The 20,374-nt window shown below is 39.4% G+C and overlaps 1 protein-coding gene across 2 annotated transcripts in view; it reads left to right on the forward strand.

Moving 5' to 3' along the window:
- The window catches only part of NPAS2 (neuronal PAS domain protein 2), a 363,736-nt gene that overhangs the window by 98,989 nt on the left and 244,373 nt on the right, over positions 1-20,374 (forward strand). For both annotated transcript variants that reach the window (XM_033949438.1, XM_033949439.1), the window contains exons 3-4: positions 8,338-8,486; positions 16,262-16,353. In XM_033949438.1, the coding sequence (XP_033805329.1) occupies positions 8,338-8,486; positions 16,262-16,353 (241 nt within the window). The remainder of the gene's footprint in view (positions 1-8,337; positions 8,487-16,261; positions 16,354-20,374) is intronic.

Below are 20,374 nucleotides of genomic sequence, written 5' to 3' on the forward strand. Positions count from 1 at the left end.
GGGCACTCACCACTTACCGTAGGCCGCATTTCAAACTCCGCTCACCTCTCCCACCGCCATTAACTCTCTGACGTCAAGTACTTATCTGCTTTCCAATTGATCAAGTGGGCTGGAACTTCCTTCTTAGAGATCGAATTCTCTCCTATCAGAAGGCTTATTTGAATAAAAATTAAAAAAAAACCCGTCCTCGTGGTTCAGTGACAGTTGAAAATCCAGAGACAGTTAAAATGACCAATTCCATATATTAAAATAAAATAGTTTAAATACATTAAACTGTAAATTTCCATTTTAACTCTCCAAAATCCATAGAAAATCAATAAATAAAGACTCGATTACTGCTGACAGGAATTTCCATTCAGTTCATTGGTGTTTCTTGTTGGGATAAAAACTCCTTCAGCTTTTCAGGGTCTTCAAACTGATAGAATTTTTCTTTAAAAGTAACCCTCATTAGGGCAGGATAGTAAAGCCCATATTTTGCCCCAATCTCCTTTAGTTGTTGCCTCATTTGTAAAAATTGCTTGCGAAGATTCACTGTTGCAGGTGCAAAATCCGGGACAAACGTAATCATTGAGTCCTTGTAAGACAGATTTTTAGTCTCCTTTGCCACTTTCAAAATTTCTATAACATGCTGAAAATGTAACAGGCAAAGTATTATTGGTCTAGGTCTCAACTGAGCATTAGTTCTCCTTCCTGGGATCCTATGTGCCCTTTCAATTTCTAATGGCACATTTAAGGTAAGAGAGAGTATTTTTGGTATGACTTCTAGAAAAGTTATAATATTCTTTCTCTTCACCCCTTCCTTTAATCCCAGTATCCTCACATTGTTTCTTCTTTCCCAATTTTCAAAATCTATCATTCGTTTTTCCATTTCTTGAAGAACCCTGTGATCTTTTTTACCTTGCAGCTGCTCATTTTCCACTTTCTCCATTCTGGTTTTTAACTGATCCATTCTGGTATGGACCATTTCCATTTTTTGTACCATATTTGCCACTTCCTTCCTTCACCGCTGCCAGTTGTTCTGTATTATCTTTCAACACCTAATATTTCTCAGTTCCTCTATTAGCTCTAGCATATCTAAAGTGTCCACAGGCAGGGGAGTCTTGGTAGGAGTGAGCGGATCTTCCTTTAATCTTTTTGCCTTCCCACCTGTTTTTGAAGCTGTTTCAGGCTTGGATTGCTTATTAGAAGCCATTATTTAATAACATTTCAGATTTTCTGCTTCTAAGAAAATACATTTTAAAGCTGGAAAACGTCAAAAGAGTGCCTGGGGATGGGAGCTACACAGCTACACACAGGGCAGGATTAATTTGTTGAGGGCCCCTAGGCACACAAGTACACTGGGCCCCCTGCCCCGCCCCACCCCACCATGCGCCCAGACGGAAACAGGAAGCTGCATCAGAGGGAAGCTATGGGCAAGCAGCACTGCTTGCACAATTACAGTTCCCGTTGCCTTTCTTACCCGCGTTGCTTGCTTGTCTTACTTTCCGTCGATGGGGAGTGGCGTGATGCCGATCGGGGTGGGGCCCGTGTTGCCGATTGGGGGGGGGGGGCCCTGCATTGCCGATCGAGGCTGGAAGGGTCCATCGCCGTTTGGAAAAAACAATGTTAATGCCCTCCTTCATCGGGCCCCCCTGATCATTTCGGGCCCTAGGCACGTGCCTACTTGGCCTATTGGTTAATCCTGCCCTGGCTACACAGCCATTTCTGCTGCCTCTAAGTTCCAGAATCTCTGTTTACTTGAGTCCTAATCTGTTTATTTGATGAAATCAGTCTGTTTTCATCAAGTAAATAAATGCTTTAGGACTCAAACGCACTAGGACTTTATTTGAATAAATGTACCCTTTGGTTGTTTTATGACATATTGCTTGCCTTTCTTTGTTTGTATTAAGGTACACAAATGTGTTTTTATTTTACCTGAAAGTATATACAGCATATCTAAAGTATATTATCCCTCTTAATATAACAATTGAAAGATAATTTGATAGGTAGCTGGAGTAAAACCACCTTTATGAAGAGAATTGCCCAAGACAGGGTACAGTAGTTCCAGCTTGACATAAAACTTATAACAGTTTTGTTAACAACATATCAATAGTAAAATGACCAAATACAAGAATAAATACAATAAATGAGGTAAACAGAGATAGGCAAATTGAATTGTAGTATCAGTATCAAAAATATACAAATTAAAACAGTAGAACAATTACAGCACAGAAATGTGTTAAATGTCAGCAGAGTTGAAACATTATACCTTAATTGCCACTAATAAACTAAAAACTCTCTAAATCAATTAATTCTATTATAGTACTTTAACACTAATTTCCATGATAAGGTAGAATACATGAAAAATCCAAAGTATATGAATTTGTGTAAGGAAGCCCTCAGTTATTAGCATTAATGACCACTGTATGGTAGTGTAACCTTAATCGTCAGTGTGCTCAAAATCTTGCCCAGTTTGTACTTGTAAAGCTTTAAGAGCTTCTGCCTAATAACATCCCTGGTTTTCCTAGTTTAAACATATGTAACCAACATAAAAGTGAATAAATACAGAACTATACGTAAACCAATATAAGAGTGAATAAATGCAAACATGATATCATATAAAAAAAGTGCTCAATAAAAGCCACTTATCTGTCTCCAGAGACACTATATGACAAGAAGCACTTCTTTTAACAAATTGCTAATGCTGCCTTAGAATCTATACTGGAGTATTATCAATCACTGCTAGAACTCAGGGTCGATGAGGTGCCCCTTTTCATTGCTTCTTCAGGAACCTTCGTTTACTGCTTGCAGTGTGTGGGTTTTAATTGGCAGCATAGAAGAACATTCATATAACACAGAAATGATACTTACAATGTCATTACAGTACAAATAGACAACATGTTAGAACATTCATATAATGTAGATATGATAAACACAATGTCAGCACAGTGCAAATGACACGCCTTAATAGGCAGACACGCCTTAATAGGCATTCATAAGAACATTCAAATTAACAGAGATATGATTTTTACAGTATAGGCAGCTGAGGGGTCAAGCAGAGTTTTGTTGCCAGCATTTTCACTGGTTTAGGAGTTAAGAGACAACAGCCTCCTGTTGATCACATTCTCTCTTTGCCAGCTCTCCTAAATTTAAACATTTCCACTTTTAACCAGAACTAGTTCAACCAGTTTTCTGTTTCCTAATACCCTACTTATTCTTTCACTTTGCCCTTTTTCTTAACTCAACTGAAGTACAGTACAGTACAGTATGTGTCTTCAGTACAGCTCAGTTATTCTCCCCAGTATCTTTCTTGCCTAATAAAAGCATGAATCTCATATCAACCATGTTCCTGCTAAAAGGAATAAAGAGGAAAGAAGAACCCCATAACGCTTTGCTATCAAGCATTGTCCATGGTTGGAAGGGGTGTGTCAGAGTTTATTTAACCTAGCCTGATTGTTCAGCCAGGCAGGATTTATTGCCTTTGCTTATATGCTGGAAAGCACAGTAAGAAAACTGAGAAGAATCAGGAAGAGATTTGCTAAATAATCTCTAAACAATGTAGGCTGTAGAAGTCTGAGCGAGTGTTTGTCAGAACAGAAGGGGCAAAGAATGGATCAATCTAGAATTTCATTCCATACAGTTTTTTTCCTGTTTCATAAGGATATTGTTTATTGAAAGCTTCTATACCACTACTAATGACTGGGAAGCCAATTCAGAACGGTCTACGTGAGCTTCTGTAATGGTGTTACAATATGAGCTTCTGTTAAGGGGTTAAAATACAGAGTTTGCATTATGAGCTTCTGTAATGGTGTTACAATATATGAGCTTCTGTTAAGGGGTTAAAATACAGAGTTTGCATTATGAGCTTCTGTAATGGGGTTACAATATATGAGCTTCTTTTAAGGGGTTAAAATACAGAGTTTGTATTTTAAACAGTTTTCAGTACGGACACAATTATACCATAATCAATCATCCTACGTATATGCACACATTTATGCCATAATCAATCATCCTAAGTATAAGCACATATAATACTAATGTATCAGTATCATGTATTGTGTTCATACTACATCCTACTTATTTGCACACCTGTATTGTGTTCTATGTTCATCTTGGATTTACAAAACTTCCTGATAATTTTTGTTATCTCTGCTTTGTTTATCATATCTTCTGCTCTTCTGCACTGTGTTCCTGTTGTGTGCCTAGTGGGTCAGCTATCTCCTCTGTGTTGCATTATTAGTTAAAATAGTCAAGAGGATGGTCTTTATTCCTTTCTTGAACCTTCTGGTGCCCTTTTCTAGTTTTAATTCCTTCGGACGGGCATTCCACCACCTGGGAGCCATCACTGCGAACTGTGTTACCGACAGGCCTGCCTGTTTTTTTCTCATTTTTTTAATGGCACAGATATTTTGCATGTATTACACACACAAAATATCTTGCCAGTATAAAAAAAATAATAAAAAAAGCCTCCCACTCCCCGACAGCACCCCTCCCCCTCCCCCCAACCCCAAAAGATTGCAGGAGGGATGCTGCCGCCACCATCAAACTAACAGCCACCATCGCCACAGTCTGCCCTGCATGGCCCACCCCACCACCAGTACTTTTACATATGGCAGGAGGGATAGCCACTCCCTCCTGCCGTTGGGATGCCCAGCTCCACTGTCGGGACGCCCACCAGCCTGGTCCATACCCACACCCTGTCTGCCCCCCCCCCCCGCCCCGGTACCTTTTGTCAGGAGCAGGGTTCCCCTCCTGATCCTCTGGCCAGCTCCTGTGTAATATCAGCCTTAGGCCCCACCCCGGTGCATCATATGATGCACGGGGAGGAGCCTTAGACCCTGATTGACTCAGGTGCTTCAGGCTCCTCTCTTGGGAGGGGCCTGAGGCACCTGAGCCAATCGGGGACTTTCTTAGGGTTGAGCTTATATAAGAACATAAGAAGTTGCCTCCGCTTGGTCAGACCAGAGGTCTATCGCATCTAGCAGCCCGCTCCTGCGTCGGCCCATCAGGTCCAAGACCTGTAAAGTGATTTTTGTCTGAAACCCTTCATTCCCCTTTTCCCTTATATCTATTAACCTTCTTAGTCCTATCTGTATCCCTCAATCCCCGAGTCCTTCAGGAATTTATCCAATCCCTCCTTGAAACCCCGTAATGTACTCTGTCCTATCACATCGCATGAAACAGCGGCATGATGACTTCCATCGTTCTGATTGTGATACCCTTCTTAATAATACCCAACAGTATGTTTGCTTTCTTTGAGGCTGCTGCGCACTGTGCCGTTGACTTCATTGTTGTATCCACCAGCACACCCAAGTCTTTTTCAAGGTTACTTTCCTCTAGTACTAACCCCCCTCATTTTGTAGCTGAACATCAGGTTTTTTTCCCCTATATGCATGACGCTGCATTTCTCTACATTGAAGTTCATCTGCCATTTGTTCAGGTCCCTTTCTAGGTCTTCACATTCCTTCACGGTTCTAAACCTGCTGCAGAGTTTAGTGTCATCCGCAAATTTTATAACTTCACACTTCGTCCCTGTTTCTAGGTCATTTATAAATACATTGAACAGCAGCACTGGGGCAGGGCCTAAGGCTGACATTATGCAGGAGCTGGCTAGAGGAGCAGGAGGGGAACTAAAGGTACCGGGGGGGGGGCAGACCGGGGGTCATCCCAACGGTGGAGGTGGGCATGTCAGCAGTAGGGAGTGCATATAACAATAAACAGAAACCGGTATATGGTATATTTCAATTGCTTCAATAGAATATGAGTACACCTCAGCCCCACCACTCCACCGCTGTGCTATCTCTTGACTGCGGAGAGAATTATGTGGCACTTCATCATTGGCCGCTCATAACCATTTTTAATCTGCTATTAAATATTTTTTCTTTTTTCCTTTTCTTTTTTACATGTATATGTATTTTTAAAACTTTAATAAATAAATGTACTTAGCTTGTGTGCATAGCTGTACTCAGCCAACGCCAGGGAGTTTAACAGCTATGCACACAAGCTAAGTACATTTATTTATTAAAGCTTTAAAAAGTTTTAAAAATACATATACATGTAAAAAAGAAAAGGTAAAAAGAAAAAATATTTAATAGCAGATTAAAAATGGTTATGAGCGGCCAATGATGAAGTGCCACATAATTCTCTCCGCAGTCAAGAGATAGCACAGCGGTGGAGTGGTGGGGCTGAGGCGTACTCATATTCTATTGAAGCAATTGAAATACACCATATACCGGTTTCTGTTTATTGTTATATGAATTCTTGAGACTTGATCCCGGTAAAATAGTATAATAATATAGCCATTTGCTGGAGGCTAGCAGTAGGGAGTGGGCATCCCTCCGGCTATATGTAAAGGTACCGGTAGTGGGGTTAGTTTGATGGTGGCGGCGGCGGCATCTCTCCTGGGGGAGGGAGTGCAGGAGGCATTTTTTTTTTTTTCATTGGCAAGATATTTTGCATATGTAATACATGCAAAATATCTGTGCCATAAAAAAAAGAAGAAAAAAACCTGGCAGAAGCCCTGACAGCTGTGAGTCGGTGAGTTTGCATGCAAATCAGTGAATCAATCGCTTTTGGAAAATCGGCCAGAGAATTGGCTGACAGCGATTGAGTCGCTATTGTTAGTGAATCTAGGCCTTAGTTTGTTTATAAGTTGACTATGTACAACCATGTCAAAGGCTCTGCTGAAATCCCAATATTCTACATCCAGTTCTCTTTTGGTCTTAACTCTCTGGTCACTCTTCCAACAGATCAATCTCTTCTCCCCTATTTCATACCACCCATATATCCCAGCCTCATATCTCATTTACCATTCATACCCCCTTCAATCACTGAAATTCCCTAATCCTTTTCCAACAATCTTTGAGTCTCCACTGTTCATCTTCATCCCTGATTCCTCCATTCTATCTCACAATTCCCAAGTTCCTGATCTCCAAAATCCCCCCTCTTGGACCCTACTCATAGCTCCAGCTCTGTCTTTAATACTCCTTTGTTTTCTTTCTTCCAGTTTGATGTACCTGCTCTCTACACTTTCACAATCCTCACCCCTGTCTCCGAGTCACCCTTCTATTTCCTGCTACTCTTACAACTGTGCTATTCTTCCATTGTATAGGAGATAAAGGAGCCCTTTTATTAAAGTGTGATAAGCAGTTTACATGCAAATTAGTTCTATAACTGGTGCATTTTTTTTTTAAATTCTTTATTGATTTTCCAAACTTCAATAGTGCAACACACAAATATATAAGATATAATAAATCAATAAAAGCACATTCAACTTACAAATATACATAACCAACCATTTTCTCCCACCCACCCACCCACCCAATGATTATTCAATACCACACAGAGACATAAATTTTCCCAATAACCCAATATCTTCCCATCCTCCACCCACTCACCCACCCACTCAGAGATCAAAATTTGACATGATAGCATGCTAATTCACATATTAACTTCATGTTGTGTAAGGAGGCAGGGACTGAATACTGCAGTTAGCAAGCAATACTTACCACATGCCGCTTGTGCAAAGAACATTGATTCACTTACTGCCTTTTCCTGAGGAAAAGTGCATCCATGCTAAGTGCAAACAGGTTTGACACACACTAAATAAGAACATTTTAGTGTAGGAACTGCGGGGACATGGCATGCTCCCAATAATTATCTCAGCTTTTGCATTTTCTACCTATTAATGTTTGCCATTGAGACACGCTAACACCCAAATTCTGTATATGGTGCCAAATAGAATGGCGCTTAGCGCAATTCTACTTGGTACGTCTACCTTTTAAAGAATCGCACTTAGCACTTGTGTGGGTCACATAACTTAGGCACACTCCTTTAGGCCAGCTGAGGATCAGGTATATTCTATAACAGTAGCTACCCCTGATCATGTTTTATTTTCAAATTCATGCACTGCAACTAGTGCATACTTTTTTATAGAATTGTGCTTTCTGAGTTTTTGGGCATAACTTTTTTAATTAGTGCCAATTAGCATCAATTACAAGATGTTAGTTAATTTCCAATTATCAGTGTCAATTAAGTTGTGCATGCACATCGGCAATGTGCACACACAACCTTAGAAGCCATATACAGAATTTGGGGGTAAGTGTAAAAACTTAATGCACTTTTTAAAAGGGCCCCAAAATGAAAAAAGCACTTGAAGCAAAAAACAAACGTAGAAAACAATGTGGTATTATTTTCCATTTGAATACTACTGCCCTGCACCTTCCAATCTAAAGAGCAGGAACCTTAGCCAGAAAGTGAAAAAAAATATCTCACATTCTGACCACTTGGTCATGTCTCTTATGAAATTTATGAAACTTCAAAATTGCCTCTCCTATCACCAATTTTATGTCATTACAGAGCTTCACGCAATAAGTCTGAGAAAATCAGGCGGGACCAATTTAATGTTCTTATCAAAGAGCTCAGCACTATGCTTCCAGGCAGTACTCGCAAAATGGACAAAACTACAGTATTGGAAAAAGTTATTGGCTTCCTCCAGAAACACAATGGTAACTGGTATTTTTCTGCCATCTTTGTAGTTACTCCCATGCATATCATTTGTTTTAGGGTAGGTTATAATCAGAAATGTGTTCACAGGGTAAAAATATTTATCAGAAGTTTATTATTAGTTCAGAATTCTAGATCAGTGTTCAAAAGAACTTGGTTGGTCAGTAGCAAATACTGGCTTTATAAGGTCTCTGATATGAAAATATTGGACTGCTAAATGCTTAACTTTGACATTATAAATCACTACGGACTTATTTTTAAAACACTGTATGAGGCGTTCAAAACAGTTCCTGTTTTAAACCTGCTTTATAAAAGCAACATAGACACCTATATGCCTTTTATATAAAAGGCTCCCAGATTCATTCTGAATAGAACACAAATTCTGATATACAAATTTACTTCTATTCCAAAGAAGACATAAACATCTGCATGTACTCTATGCATTTAAGCATAGCATATGTGTTTTAAAGTACACATGTACATCATTACTCATTCTCCTTTATTCTAATCTGGATTTTGCTTTTCTAATCTTTATTCTAATCTGAACATTGCTTTTCTGGTCCATCAAGGGACTATCTAAATCTGATTTACAATAAAGTAAAATACATACACATACACTAAAATTTTTTAAAAAATGACATCATGCATAATAACCAAGTACAGTATATATACATAGAATATTGGTGCTGTTTTCAATTGAAGAACATAGCATGCCTCTTCTAATACACAATACAAAGTACAGCATATCAGTTTCTTCTAAAGACCACGCTTGGCAACTGTTACAGCATTTAATGCATCATGGACACATTTTAATAGTGTACTAAACATACCACAGTCTGCGGTGCTAGGACAACACTTCTGCTGCAAGACAAGTGACATCAAACACTCTGCCCTGGGAATGCAGTGTCATGTAAAAATTATTCAAGCATGCTTTTACATATGTGTGGTTACACAATTTTATTATAGTCCTTTTCTATACAAAGATTAGGCTTTGCATATGGAAAAGATTTCATAGAGTTGCCCCCTTTAGGCCAAAAGCCCTAGTCCTGTTATTTTGGAGCAGAGGAAAATGTAATAAAAAAGCAGCAAAATTCAGCTGCTCTCCATATAATTTATACATCTGTTTAAAGTTATACTGGATTTTTTGTGGTGGCACTCAAATATTTACTACTGCTAAAAATCTGCTTAACTTTAAAAAGATTTCTTATCCATTTAACCTATAAGTGCACCAGTAAAATTGGAGGTTTACTGATGTACACTGCTAAAGATTAATCAAGTCAAAGGCATAGAAAAGGATATCTAAAGGATGTGATATATTTGAGTAGTGAAAATTTCAAGCATTTTGAAGAACACTGAACCATTTCATTGCCTTCAATTATCACATTAGGTTTTACTATCTAAACCCCATCTTTAATCAAAAGTTGTGTTATTGCAGGTAGAGTAAGAATAGTTAATTTATGTTTTGTGTTTCTTTCAAAAAGGATCAGTATACCTGAAAATACTGAGTCATCAAGGAGCAGAAAAGAGGAGTTCAATAAGTCACCACAGTACTTGCCTTAATGGCCAGTGCACCTTCTGATATACTCCTCCAAAAATATCAGTGTAGAAATGGAAACCACTTGTGATCATTAAGACTTGAGGCAGTAGAATAGAATCAACTTGAAGTAAAACCCGTTAAGAAAATTGACCTGCTAAAGAAGAAAAATCAATTTGTCAAATAAAGCTTTTTGCAGGCATGCTAAAGCATAATTAAGGAAGATATTTTGGAGGAATAAGAAGAAGCAGACCTTAGAATCACAATAAAAGTCTTTATTTATACATACAAAGTTCCAAGGATTAAAAGCTGATGCCTGATATGGCCATGTTTCGCCATACACATGCTGTGTCAAGGGCAATAAAACCAATAGATGTAAAAAAACCACATTTTGACCCAGGAAAGGAAACATTGCTCGTCAGTTAGTGATGTTTGTGGTTTTTACATCTATTGGTTTCATTGCACCTGACACAGCCTGTGTACGTGTACGGTGAAACATGGCCATGTTGGGGATCAGCTTTTCTTCCCTGGAACTTCGTATGTATGAATAAAGAATTCTATTTTGATTTTAAGGTCTGCAGGTGCTTCTTCTTCTTCCTCCATATTAGATTTAGTTGACCGCTGACCTTGCTGTTTTCTTACTCCATACATGTTTTGGGAGCATCAAGCTTATATCATTAGTAAGCCTCTGATGTGTTGAACAAAGGGCTTCTTTTTTTTTTTTATAAAGCCGCGCTAACAATTCCCTCAGAGCAAATGCAATGAAGTCCATAGGAATTGAATGGACTTTGTCACATTTGCCACACGGGAATTGCTAGCATAGCATTGTGAAAGAAACCCAAAATATGCTTAGATTCTTAGCTGGTTGTAATATTTATTTATTTAGAACAATTTGTATTTTGCTTATCTAATACTCTAGGCAGATAACAAGTGACCTATGTAAGTCAACTTAGGCAAAGACATTATCAAATAATATAACAAAAAGAATATAATAAAACACGTGGAGGGGCATAATCAAAACAAATGTCTAAGTCGAATTTGGGTTTTTTTCATAAGCTTTATTCATTTTTAAACATTCGTCAAGTAATTTATAATACAATCATATACACTTTAATATCACTTTTTAATCACACAAATATTGAATCATAATATAATTTCTCCCTCCCTCCAATATAACATTATAGTTTCAGATAATTTGAAATTAAACCCATCCTCCCCCACCCCTATCCTTCAATAAATAAAAGGGGAAGAAATAAATTAATTATAATCAATCCTTACAATAATTTGTTAATGGCTCCCAAACATCAATAAATTTTTTTATAACGTCCCTGCTGAATGGCTAATATCCTCTCCATTTTAAAAATATGACACAAAGAATTCCACCAGAAATTATAACTTAATCTATCATAATTTTTCCAGTTTTTTTGTAATTTGTTGAATGACAACTCCTGTCATTATAAGTAAAAGTTTATTATTTTTAGAGGATATTGGACTCTTTTTCCTCATTGATGTACCAAATAATATCATATCATATGAGAGTGCTACCGGATTCTCAAGTAAATTATTAATTTGACTCCAAATAGATTTCCAAAAATTATGTATTAGAGGACAAAAATACAATAAATGATCCAATGTACCAGCTTCAAGATGACAGTGCCAACATCTATTAGACTTAGAGCAATCTAATTTTTGTAAACGCACCAGGGTCCAGAATGCTCTATGTAACAAAAAATACCAAGTTTGTCTCATAGATGTTGACACTGTACATCTCATCCTCCAAGACCAAATTCGTGGCCATTGAGATGCAGTAATTTGATGCTTAATCTCAATGCTCCAAATGTCCCAAAGACCAGTTTTTGGATTTTTATTCATAAATCCAGATATTAATTTGTACCACTGTGCAGCCTGGTGTCCCAGGAAATCTATCTGAAAACATAAGAAAGGCAAATTGTACTTATCATTAAGATTTTTCCATTCAGGGAACCCTGCCTGAATGGCTTGCTTCAATCTAAGTCGAATTTGGTCATATGGTGTCTAGCCCAAAGTCGGCAGTGGGAAAATGTCCATTCTCAAAAAATACATCTACAATATTTTTTTTCCCATAAATTGTCTAGTTTTTCCCCCAGAATTGTCTATTGTTCATCCAGACCGCCAGTACATCTATATTTATACCACATTTTCAACCAAAATACCGTCCAAGTTCCAAACACCCAGAACAATACCATTTGGATGTGTGAGGGGCCAGTCAGGTAATGGACTGGCCACCCAGACATGGCAACAGAGCAGTGGGGCACCTTACAGGGCACTGCTATGAACTTCACAAAAAGGAAAAAGGGTACCAGATAAACATCTCACCAGAATTCCCTTATAGGTTATGGTGAGCCCCCCCAAACCCACTATTCCCATCTGTCTACAGCCCCAATAGCCTTTTTGGCTGCAGGTGGCACCTATATGGCAGTAGAGTAGGGTTGTGGGATTTTGGTAGGCTCACGTGTTCCACCATAAATGTAGTAGTTAGAGTGGCTTATGGGTCTGGGTCCTCCTCTCTATGGTTCACTAGCCCACCCCCCAGGCTATTTAAGACACCTTTTTTCAACTCTACTAGGCTTTCCTATACCAGGTGCTGATTTTCTGGAGACAGGTATGTACTTTTTTATTCCGATCTTTCTGGGTGTGTGAAAGGGGGAGGGGTCAGTGAACACTGGAAGAGTTTGTGGGAGCCTTTACTTTGTCTCTGCAGTGGTTATCTGGTCACTATGGATACCTTTTTGGCACTTATACCTGTTTTTACATCGTCTAACTCACGTTTAAGTTCCGTCCAGGCTGTTTAGTAAAACCTTTGATTATCCCTGCATGACGACTAAGTCTAGGTCGACCCATATCCTATCTGAACCACTGCTCCAGATAAGCCTCGTTTAGCTCTTAGCACACAGCAGGATTCAGAGGCCTAAAAAGTTCCTGGACATATCCAGAAAATTGGTTTGATTATCTGCACTTGAACAGGTTTTTAGACATGTTTGTTTTGATTATGAGCCCCATAATCGATCAACATAAGAATTATATAATTGATTACTATATGTTTTTTGACTAAGAATTTCTTTGCTTTCTTTTAGAATTTCTATATTTGAAACTAAAATTTTAATAAACATTATACAATAAAGTACAATAAATTACAATTATATAAATAGCATAGCTTTAATTCATTGAGTTAGCATCAATATTATTTAAAAAAATGATAAGAACATAAGAATTGCCGCTGCTGGGTTAGACCAGTGGTTCATCATGCCCCACGGCGGCCCTTATGTCAAAGACCAGTGCCCTAACTGAGTCTAGCCTTACCTGCGTACGTTCCGGTTCAACAGGAAGTTATCTAACTTTGTCTTGAATCCCTGAAGGGTGTTTTCCTCTATAACAGCCTCTGGAAGAGTGTTCCAGTTTTCCACCACTCTTTGGGTGAAGAAGAACTTCCTTACGTTTGTATAGAATCTATCCCTTTAACTTTAGAGAGTACTCTCTTTTTCTCCCTACCTTGGAGAGGGTGAACAACCTGTCTTTATCTACTAAGTCTATTCACTTCATTATCTTGAACGTTTCGATCATGTCCCCTCTCAGTCTCCTCTTTTCAAGGGAGAAAAGGCCCAGTTTCTCTAATCTCTCATTGTACGACAACTCCTCCAGCCCCTTAACCATTTTAGTCGCACTTCTGTGGACCCTTTCGAGTAGTACCGTGTCCTCCTTCATGTACAGCAACCAGTGCTGGGCGCAGTATTCCAAGTGGGGGGGGGGGGCGTACCATAGCCTGGTACAGCGGCATGATAACCTCCAATCTGTTCGTGATCCCCGTCTTAATCATTCCAAGTATTCTGTTCACCCTTTTCGCCACCGCCGCACATTGCGCAGACTGCTTCATCGACTTGTCGACCAGTACTCCCAAGCCTCTTTCCTGGGGGGTCTCTCAGAGTACCTGTATTCGTGTATAAGATTTTTGTTACCGACATGCATCACCTTACACTTATCCATGTTAAACCTCATTTGCCATGTCACAGCCCATTTCTTGAGCGTGTTTATGTCATGTTGCAGGTCTTCGCAATCCTTCGCCTTCACTACTCTGAATAACTTCGTATTATCTACAATTTTTATCACCTCGCTCGTCGTACCAATTTCCAGGTTGTTTATAAATATGTTGAAGAGCACGGGTCCAAGTACCCTGTGGCACTCCACTCATGACACTTTTCCAGTCCTAGTGTTGTCCATTTACCCCCACTCTCTGTTTCCTATTCGCCAACCAGTTTTTAATCCATGTGAGTATTTCACCCTCGATTCCATGGCTCGCAATTTTTCAAAGTAGTCATTCATGCGGGACCTTGTCGAACGCCTTCTGAAAATCCAGATATACAATGTCAACCAGGTCATCCTTGTCTATCTGCCTGTTAACTCCCTCGAAGAAGTGCAGCAAGTTCATCAAGCAAGATCTTCCTTTGCTGAAACCATGCTGGCTGGTCATCATAAGATTGTGTCCGTCAAGGTGCTCAATGGTGCGGTCCTTTATCAGCGCCTCTATATCTTTCCCGGTATCGAGGTCAGGCTCACCGGTCTGTAGTTTCCCGGATCTCCCTTTGAATCTTTCTTGAAGGTCGGCGTAACATTCACCACTGTCCAGTCTTCCGGAATCCTTCCTGATTTGATCGACAGATTGGTTATTAGTTGAAGCAGTTCAGCTATAACCTCTTTCAGTTCCTTGATTACCCTCAGATGGATGCCATCCAGTCCCGGGGATTTATCATTTTTAAGCCTATCAATCTGCCTGCTTACCTCTTCTAGACTGACTGTCAGTCAACCCCGTCAGTTTCCCGTCATTGTTTCCTATGTATAGCCTGTTGGCTTTCGGTATGTTGTGGATATCCTTTTCGGTAAATACAGACGCAAAAAATGTGTTCAGTTTTTTGGTGATGGCTTTGTCCTCTTTTAGCACTCCCTTTATTCCATGGTCATCCAACGGCCCCACCGCTTTCTTTGCGGGTCATTTCCCCTTAATATATCGAAAGAACGGCTTGAAGTTTTTCGCCTCCTTGGCTATTTTTTCCTCATAGTCTCTTTTGGCCCCTCACCGCCTTATGGCACCTTCTTTGATGATGTTTGTGCTTTTTCCAGTTTTTGTCCGTTTTTGACCTTTTCCATTCCTTAAAAGAAGTCTTCTTGTCTCTGATCGCTTCTTTCACCGCTACAGTGAGCCATGCCGGTTCCTTGTTCTTTTTCCTCTTGGATCCCTTGTTGATACGCAATATATATAGATTTTGCGCCTCAGTGACTGTCCTTAAAAAGAGACCATGCTTGCGCTAGCGTTTTTACAGTGCTTATCCTCTTCCCTATCTTCTTCCCCACCATGAGTCTCATCCCTTCATAATTCCCTTTTCAGAAGTTCAGTGCCGTGGCCATCATGCTGGATCGATGTTTTGCTCCCGTGTCCATGTTGAAGCGGATCATATTGTGATCAGTGTTTCCCAGCATCCCTTCTACTTCTATACCTTGCGCCGGTCTTTGTAGTACATTTAGTATTACGTAAGTCCAGAATTGCATTTCCTCTTGCATTTTCCTTGACAAGTTGTTCCAGGAAGCAATCACCTACAGCATCCAGGAACTTGGTCTCCCTACCGCAGCTGGAGTTGCCTAGGCTCCAGTCTATCCCCAGATAATTGAAGTCGCCCATGATAACTGCGTTGCCTCCCTTGAAGTTGCATTTAATCTTGTCCGTCATTTCTTCATCAGTTTCTTCGGACAGCCCTGGGGGTCGGTAGTAGATGCTGATCTTAGTTTCCGTTCCATGTGTTCTTGGAATTTTGGCCCATAGAGACTCTATCTTATTTTTCATTTCTGGCGTGTTTTCTCTGGTAGACTCAATTCCTTCTTTGACGTATAGGGCAATACCCCCATCTTTTTGACCCACTCGTATTATATGGATAAGCTTTTTAGAATACAGAGATACATCTTGTAAAAGCTCAGGATTTACATATGTCTTTAATTGTAATGGTGGGCCAATGAAAAGGTATCACATTCTACTAAGAAACCGGTTCTTTTCAGAATCAACCTCATTATTTTTAGAATTTTATATGAATATGCATAAATAATAAATGTTTTTCAATTACTCTATTTGGAAATATATATGATATAAAGAAATATGTTACACTGTTGCAGGCCAAAAATACTTATAATCCTGAAAAAAATCTACTTTTTTATTTTGTTTAGAGGTCACAGCTCATACAGAAATCTGTGATATTCATCAGAACTGGAAGCCATCATTTCTCAGCAATGAGGAATTTACTCAACTTATGTTAGAGGTAAGAAAATAATGTTTACATATACTGTAGAGTCCCATTTTAGACAGGTCTTTGCCTACGCTGACGACATCCAGCTTCTACATCCACTGGACACTAACAAAACATCAGATATCATAGCGATCAACGAAAAACTTGATCAAATTTATCGTTGGCTAGACCTAAATAGATTAGCACTCAATATAAAAAAAACTAATGTGATGCTTTTCCCCTGGAAAGACGATTTCTCCCTCACTGCTCCCATTTCTATAAAAAATGTTCCCCTACAATTAGTTAGTAATACCAAAATTTTAGGGGTGACCTTTGATCACAAACTAAATTTTCATGATCACATTAGTAATATTATTAAAACAACCTTTTACAGATTAAGACAAATTCGATCAATCTCAAAATTCTTATGTTCTAAATCACTTAACATCCTAATTCATTCATTGGTGATCTCCAGGATTGACTACTGTAATGCCCTTGTCAAAGGAATCTCCTTAAATGAAATAAAACGATTACAGATTATTCAAAACGCTTCCATAAAACTTATAACCAAAACTAAGAAATTTGATCATGTAACACCTCTTTTAAAAGACGCACACTGGCTCCCAGTCTCCCACCGGATAACATATAAACTATGCATACTCACCTTCAAAACTCTTCTTAATAAAACCCCAGAGTTTATTTACAAATTACTGATACTATATTCTCCAATCAGAACCCTTAGATCTAATGAACAGAATTTATTAACTATTCCATCCCTTAAGGTCATCAATACAAGACGACAATTTATTTTTTCTGTTACGGCACCTCAGTTATGGAATGCCCTTCCAATTTATTTAAGGGAAGAGAAAAATCTTGAGAAATTCAAAAGTAACTTAAAAACATTTCTCTTCAAAGACGCTTTTGATAATTGATGAAACTTACTGCAGTCTAGAATATTTTATTGTATTATATTACACTGTTTTTTTGTTATTCATTTTGTATTCTCCCTTTTTTGTTCTACTTTCCTATAATGATTTGTATTTCATCTCCCTTCCTTCCTTGTGTTTTTAAGTTTGTTTTCGTAATTTTTTTTTTTAATATTGTAAGTTAATATGTATTGTTCTGTTTGTATTATTCCCCTGAAATTGTAATTTTAATTTGTTCATCGCTTTGAAATTCAACAAAGCGATTAATCAAAACAATTATTAAACTTGAAACTTGAACATAGAAATCAACATTGAGATGTCCAGGTTGGAACATGTGCAATTCCAGTAGTATTTTAGAAAAGGTTCAGTTGATTTAGAGTCTCTTCTAAAATATATTTGGGGAATCACATGCATGTACTGGTTATACAATCATGTGAACAAATTAGGACACCTCATGAAATATTCAGTTCTTTCTTAAGAAATATTCATTTATCGATGTCAAATCTTTTTTTTATTATTATTTATCTCTGTAAAAGAAAGTGATGTATTTGCAGGTAAACAACTAAAATTTTCCTTGATTTACTCATGAAACAAAAGATATCCACAAAAATGTATATTCTAACTAAGGAATAAATTAAGACACCCCCCACATATCCTTCCACTTAATGTGCCTCAAATTATACACAGATGTATTACATCAGGTGCACATGATTAGAACATCATTACTCAGCATTTTGAAGGAGGTTTACCCTACTTAAACCTCAGACATTTAGTTTGGTGTGTTCATGGCTGCTGCAGTGAGAGTGAACACCATGGTGTGGTCCAAAGAGCTGTCTGAGGCATTCAGAAAGAAGATTGTAGCAGCTTATAAGTCTGGTAAGGGATTTAAAAAGATCTTGAAAGAAAATGACATTAGCCATTCATGGTCTGGAAAATAGTGTACAAGGGGAGGACTTTCCAAACAACTGCCAACATGCCCAGGTCTGGCCATCCAGAGCAGACAGCAAGATGCTAAAAGAAGTCTCCAAAAACCCTAAAATGTCATCACGGAACCTACAGCAGGCTCTTGCTGTTGTTGATGTGAAAGTGCATGCCTTTACAATTAGAAAGAGACTGCACAAATTTAATTTGCATGGGAGGTGTGCAAGGAGGAAACCTTTGCTCTCTAAGAGAAATATCAAGGCCAGACTGAAGTTTGCCAGAGAGAACGTAGACAAACACCTGGACTTCTGGAATAATGTTCTATGGACAGATGAGTCTAAAATTGAATTATTTGGACACCAGAAAAGAGGACACATTTGGCAAACACCAAATACAGCATTCCAGGAAAAGAACCTCATACCAACTGTGAAGTAGGGAGGTGGAAGTGTCATGGTTTGGGGATGCTTTGCTGCAGCAGTACCTGGCAAGCTCACCATCATAGAATCCACCTTGACTTGTACCGTGTATTAGAGGGTGCTTGAGGAATATGTGAGACCATCTATAAAAAAATTAAAGCTGAAGCGGAACTGGACCCTGTAACACGACAATGACCCAAAACATACCAGTAAATTCATCAAGGACTGGCTGAAAACTAAGAAATGAAGAGTCCTGGAGTAGCCGAGTCAAAGCCCTGATCTTAATCCCATTGAGATGCTATGGGGTGATTTGAAATGGGCTGTACATGCAAGAAACCCTTCAAATATCTCACAGCTGAAAGAATTTTGCATTGAGGAGTGGACCAAACTTTCCTCAGACCGATGTCAGAGACTAGTAGATGGCTACAAGAAGCATCATTAGCGAAGACATGAAGACTGCCAATCAAGTGGAGAAAGCTTCATCCAGGACTAGACAAATCATGGGCTGTATCCGTAGAAGTTTTGTCAGCCGTAAGCCCAAGGTTATAATGCCTTGTACAGATCCATGGTGAGACCCCATCTGGAATATTGTGTACAATTCTGGAGGCCGCATTATCAAAAAGATGTGCGGAGAGTTGAGTCGGTTCAGCGAATGGCCACCAGGATGGTCTCAGGTCTCAAGGATCTCCCGTATGAGGAACGACTGGGTAAGTTGCAGCTGTACTCACTCGAGGAACGCAGAGAGAGGGGAGACATGATTGAGACGTTCAAATATGTCACAGGCCGTATCGAGGTGGAAGAGGATCTCTTTTTCCTTAAAGGACACACGGCAACAAGAAGGCATCCGTTGAAAATCAGGGGTGGGAAATTTCATGGTGACACCAGAAAATATTTCTTCACCGAAAGGGTGGTTGATCGTTGGAATAATCTTCCACAACAGGTAATCGAGGCCAGCAGCGTGCCAGATTTTAAGAAAAAATGGGATTGGCATGGGATCTCTTCATGGAGATAGTTAGGGGGTGGGCCATTAGTGTGGGCAGACTAGATGGGCCGTGGCCCTTTCCTGCCATCATTTTCTATGTTTCTATGTTTCTATCTCACTGCAGTTATGTCAGCCAAAGGGGGTAACACTAGCTATTAGCTTCAGATGCCGCTTCCCTGGATGGATCCAGCTTGTAGCAGCTTCAGTTGGTTGTAGCAGCTTCAGTTGGTTATGTCAGCTCGCAACCTTGGGGTGATCTTTGACTCCTCTCTCTCCTTCTCTGCTCAGATCCAACAGACCGCCAAATCATGTCGTTTCCTCCTCTATAACATTGCCAAAATCCGTCCTCTTCTCTGAACACACAACCAAAACCCTTGTCCACGCTTTTATCACCTCGCGCTTAGACTACTGCAACATGCTTCTCGGGCCTCCCGCATGCCTGTCTCTTGCCTCTTCAATCCATTCAAAATGCTGCTGCGTGACTCATATTCCGCGAGAGCTACTATTCTCACATTACCCCTCTCCTCAAGTCGCTTCATTGGCTCCCCATCCATTTCTGAATACAGTTTAAACTCCTCTTGCTGACCTACAAGTGCGTTCGCTCTGAAGCCCCCCGATATCTCTCCTCACTCATCTCCCCCTATGCTCCCCCTGTGATCTCCGCTCATCGGGCAAGCCCCTCTTATCTGTACCCTTCTCTTTCACTGCCAATTCCAGACTCCGTCCCTTCTTTCTTGCAGCACCGTATGCCTGGAACAGGTTGCCTGAATCAATACATCATGCTCTGTCCCTGGCAGTGTTCAAATCCA

This window comes from Geotrypetes seraphini, chromosome 6 (genome assembly GCF_902459505.1).
Source record: "Geotrypetes seraphini chromosome 6, aGeoSer1.1, whole genome shotgun sequence".
NCBI classification, from domain to species: domain Eukaryota; kingdom Metazoa; phylum Chordata; class Amphibia; order Gymnophiona; family Dermophiidae; genus Geotrypetes; species Geotrypetes seraphini.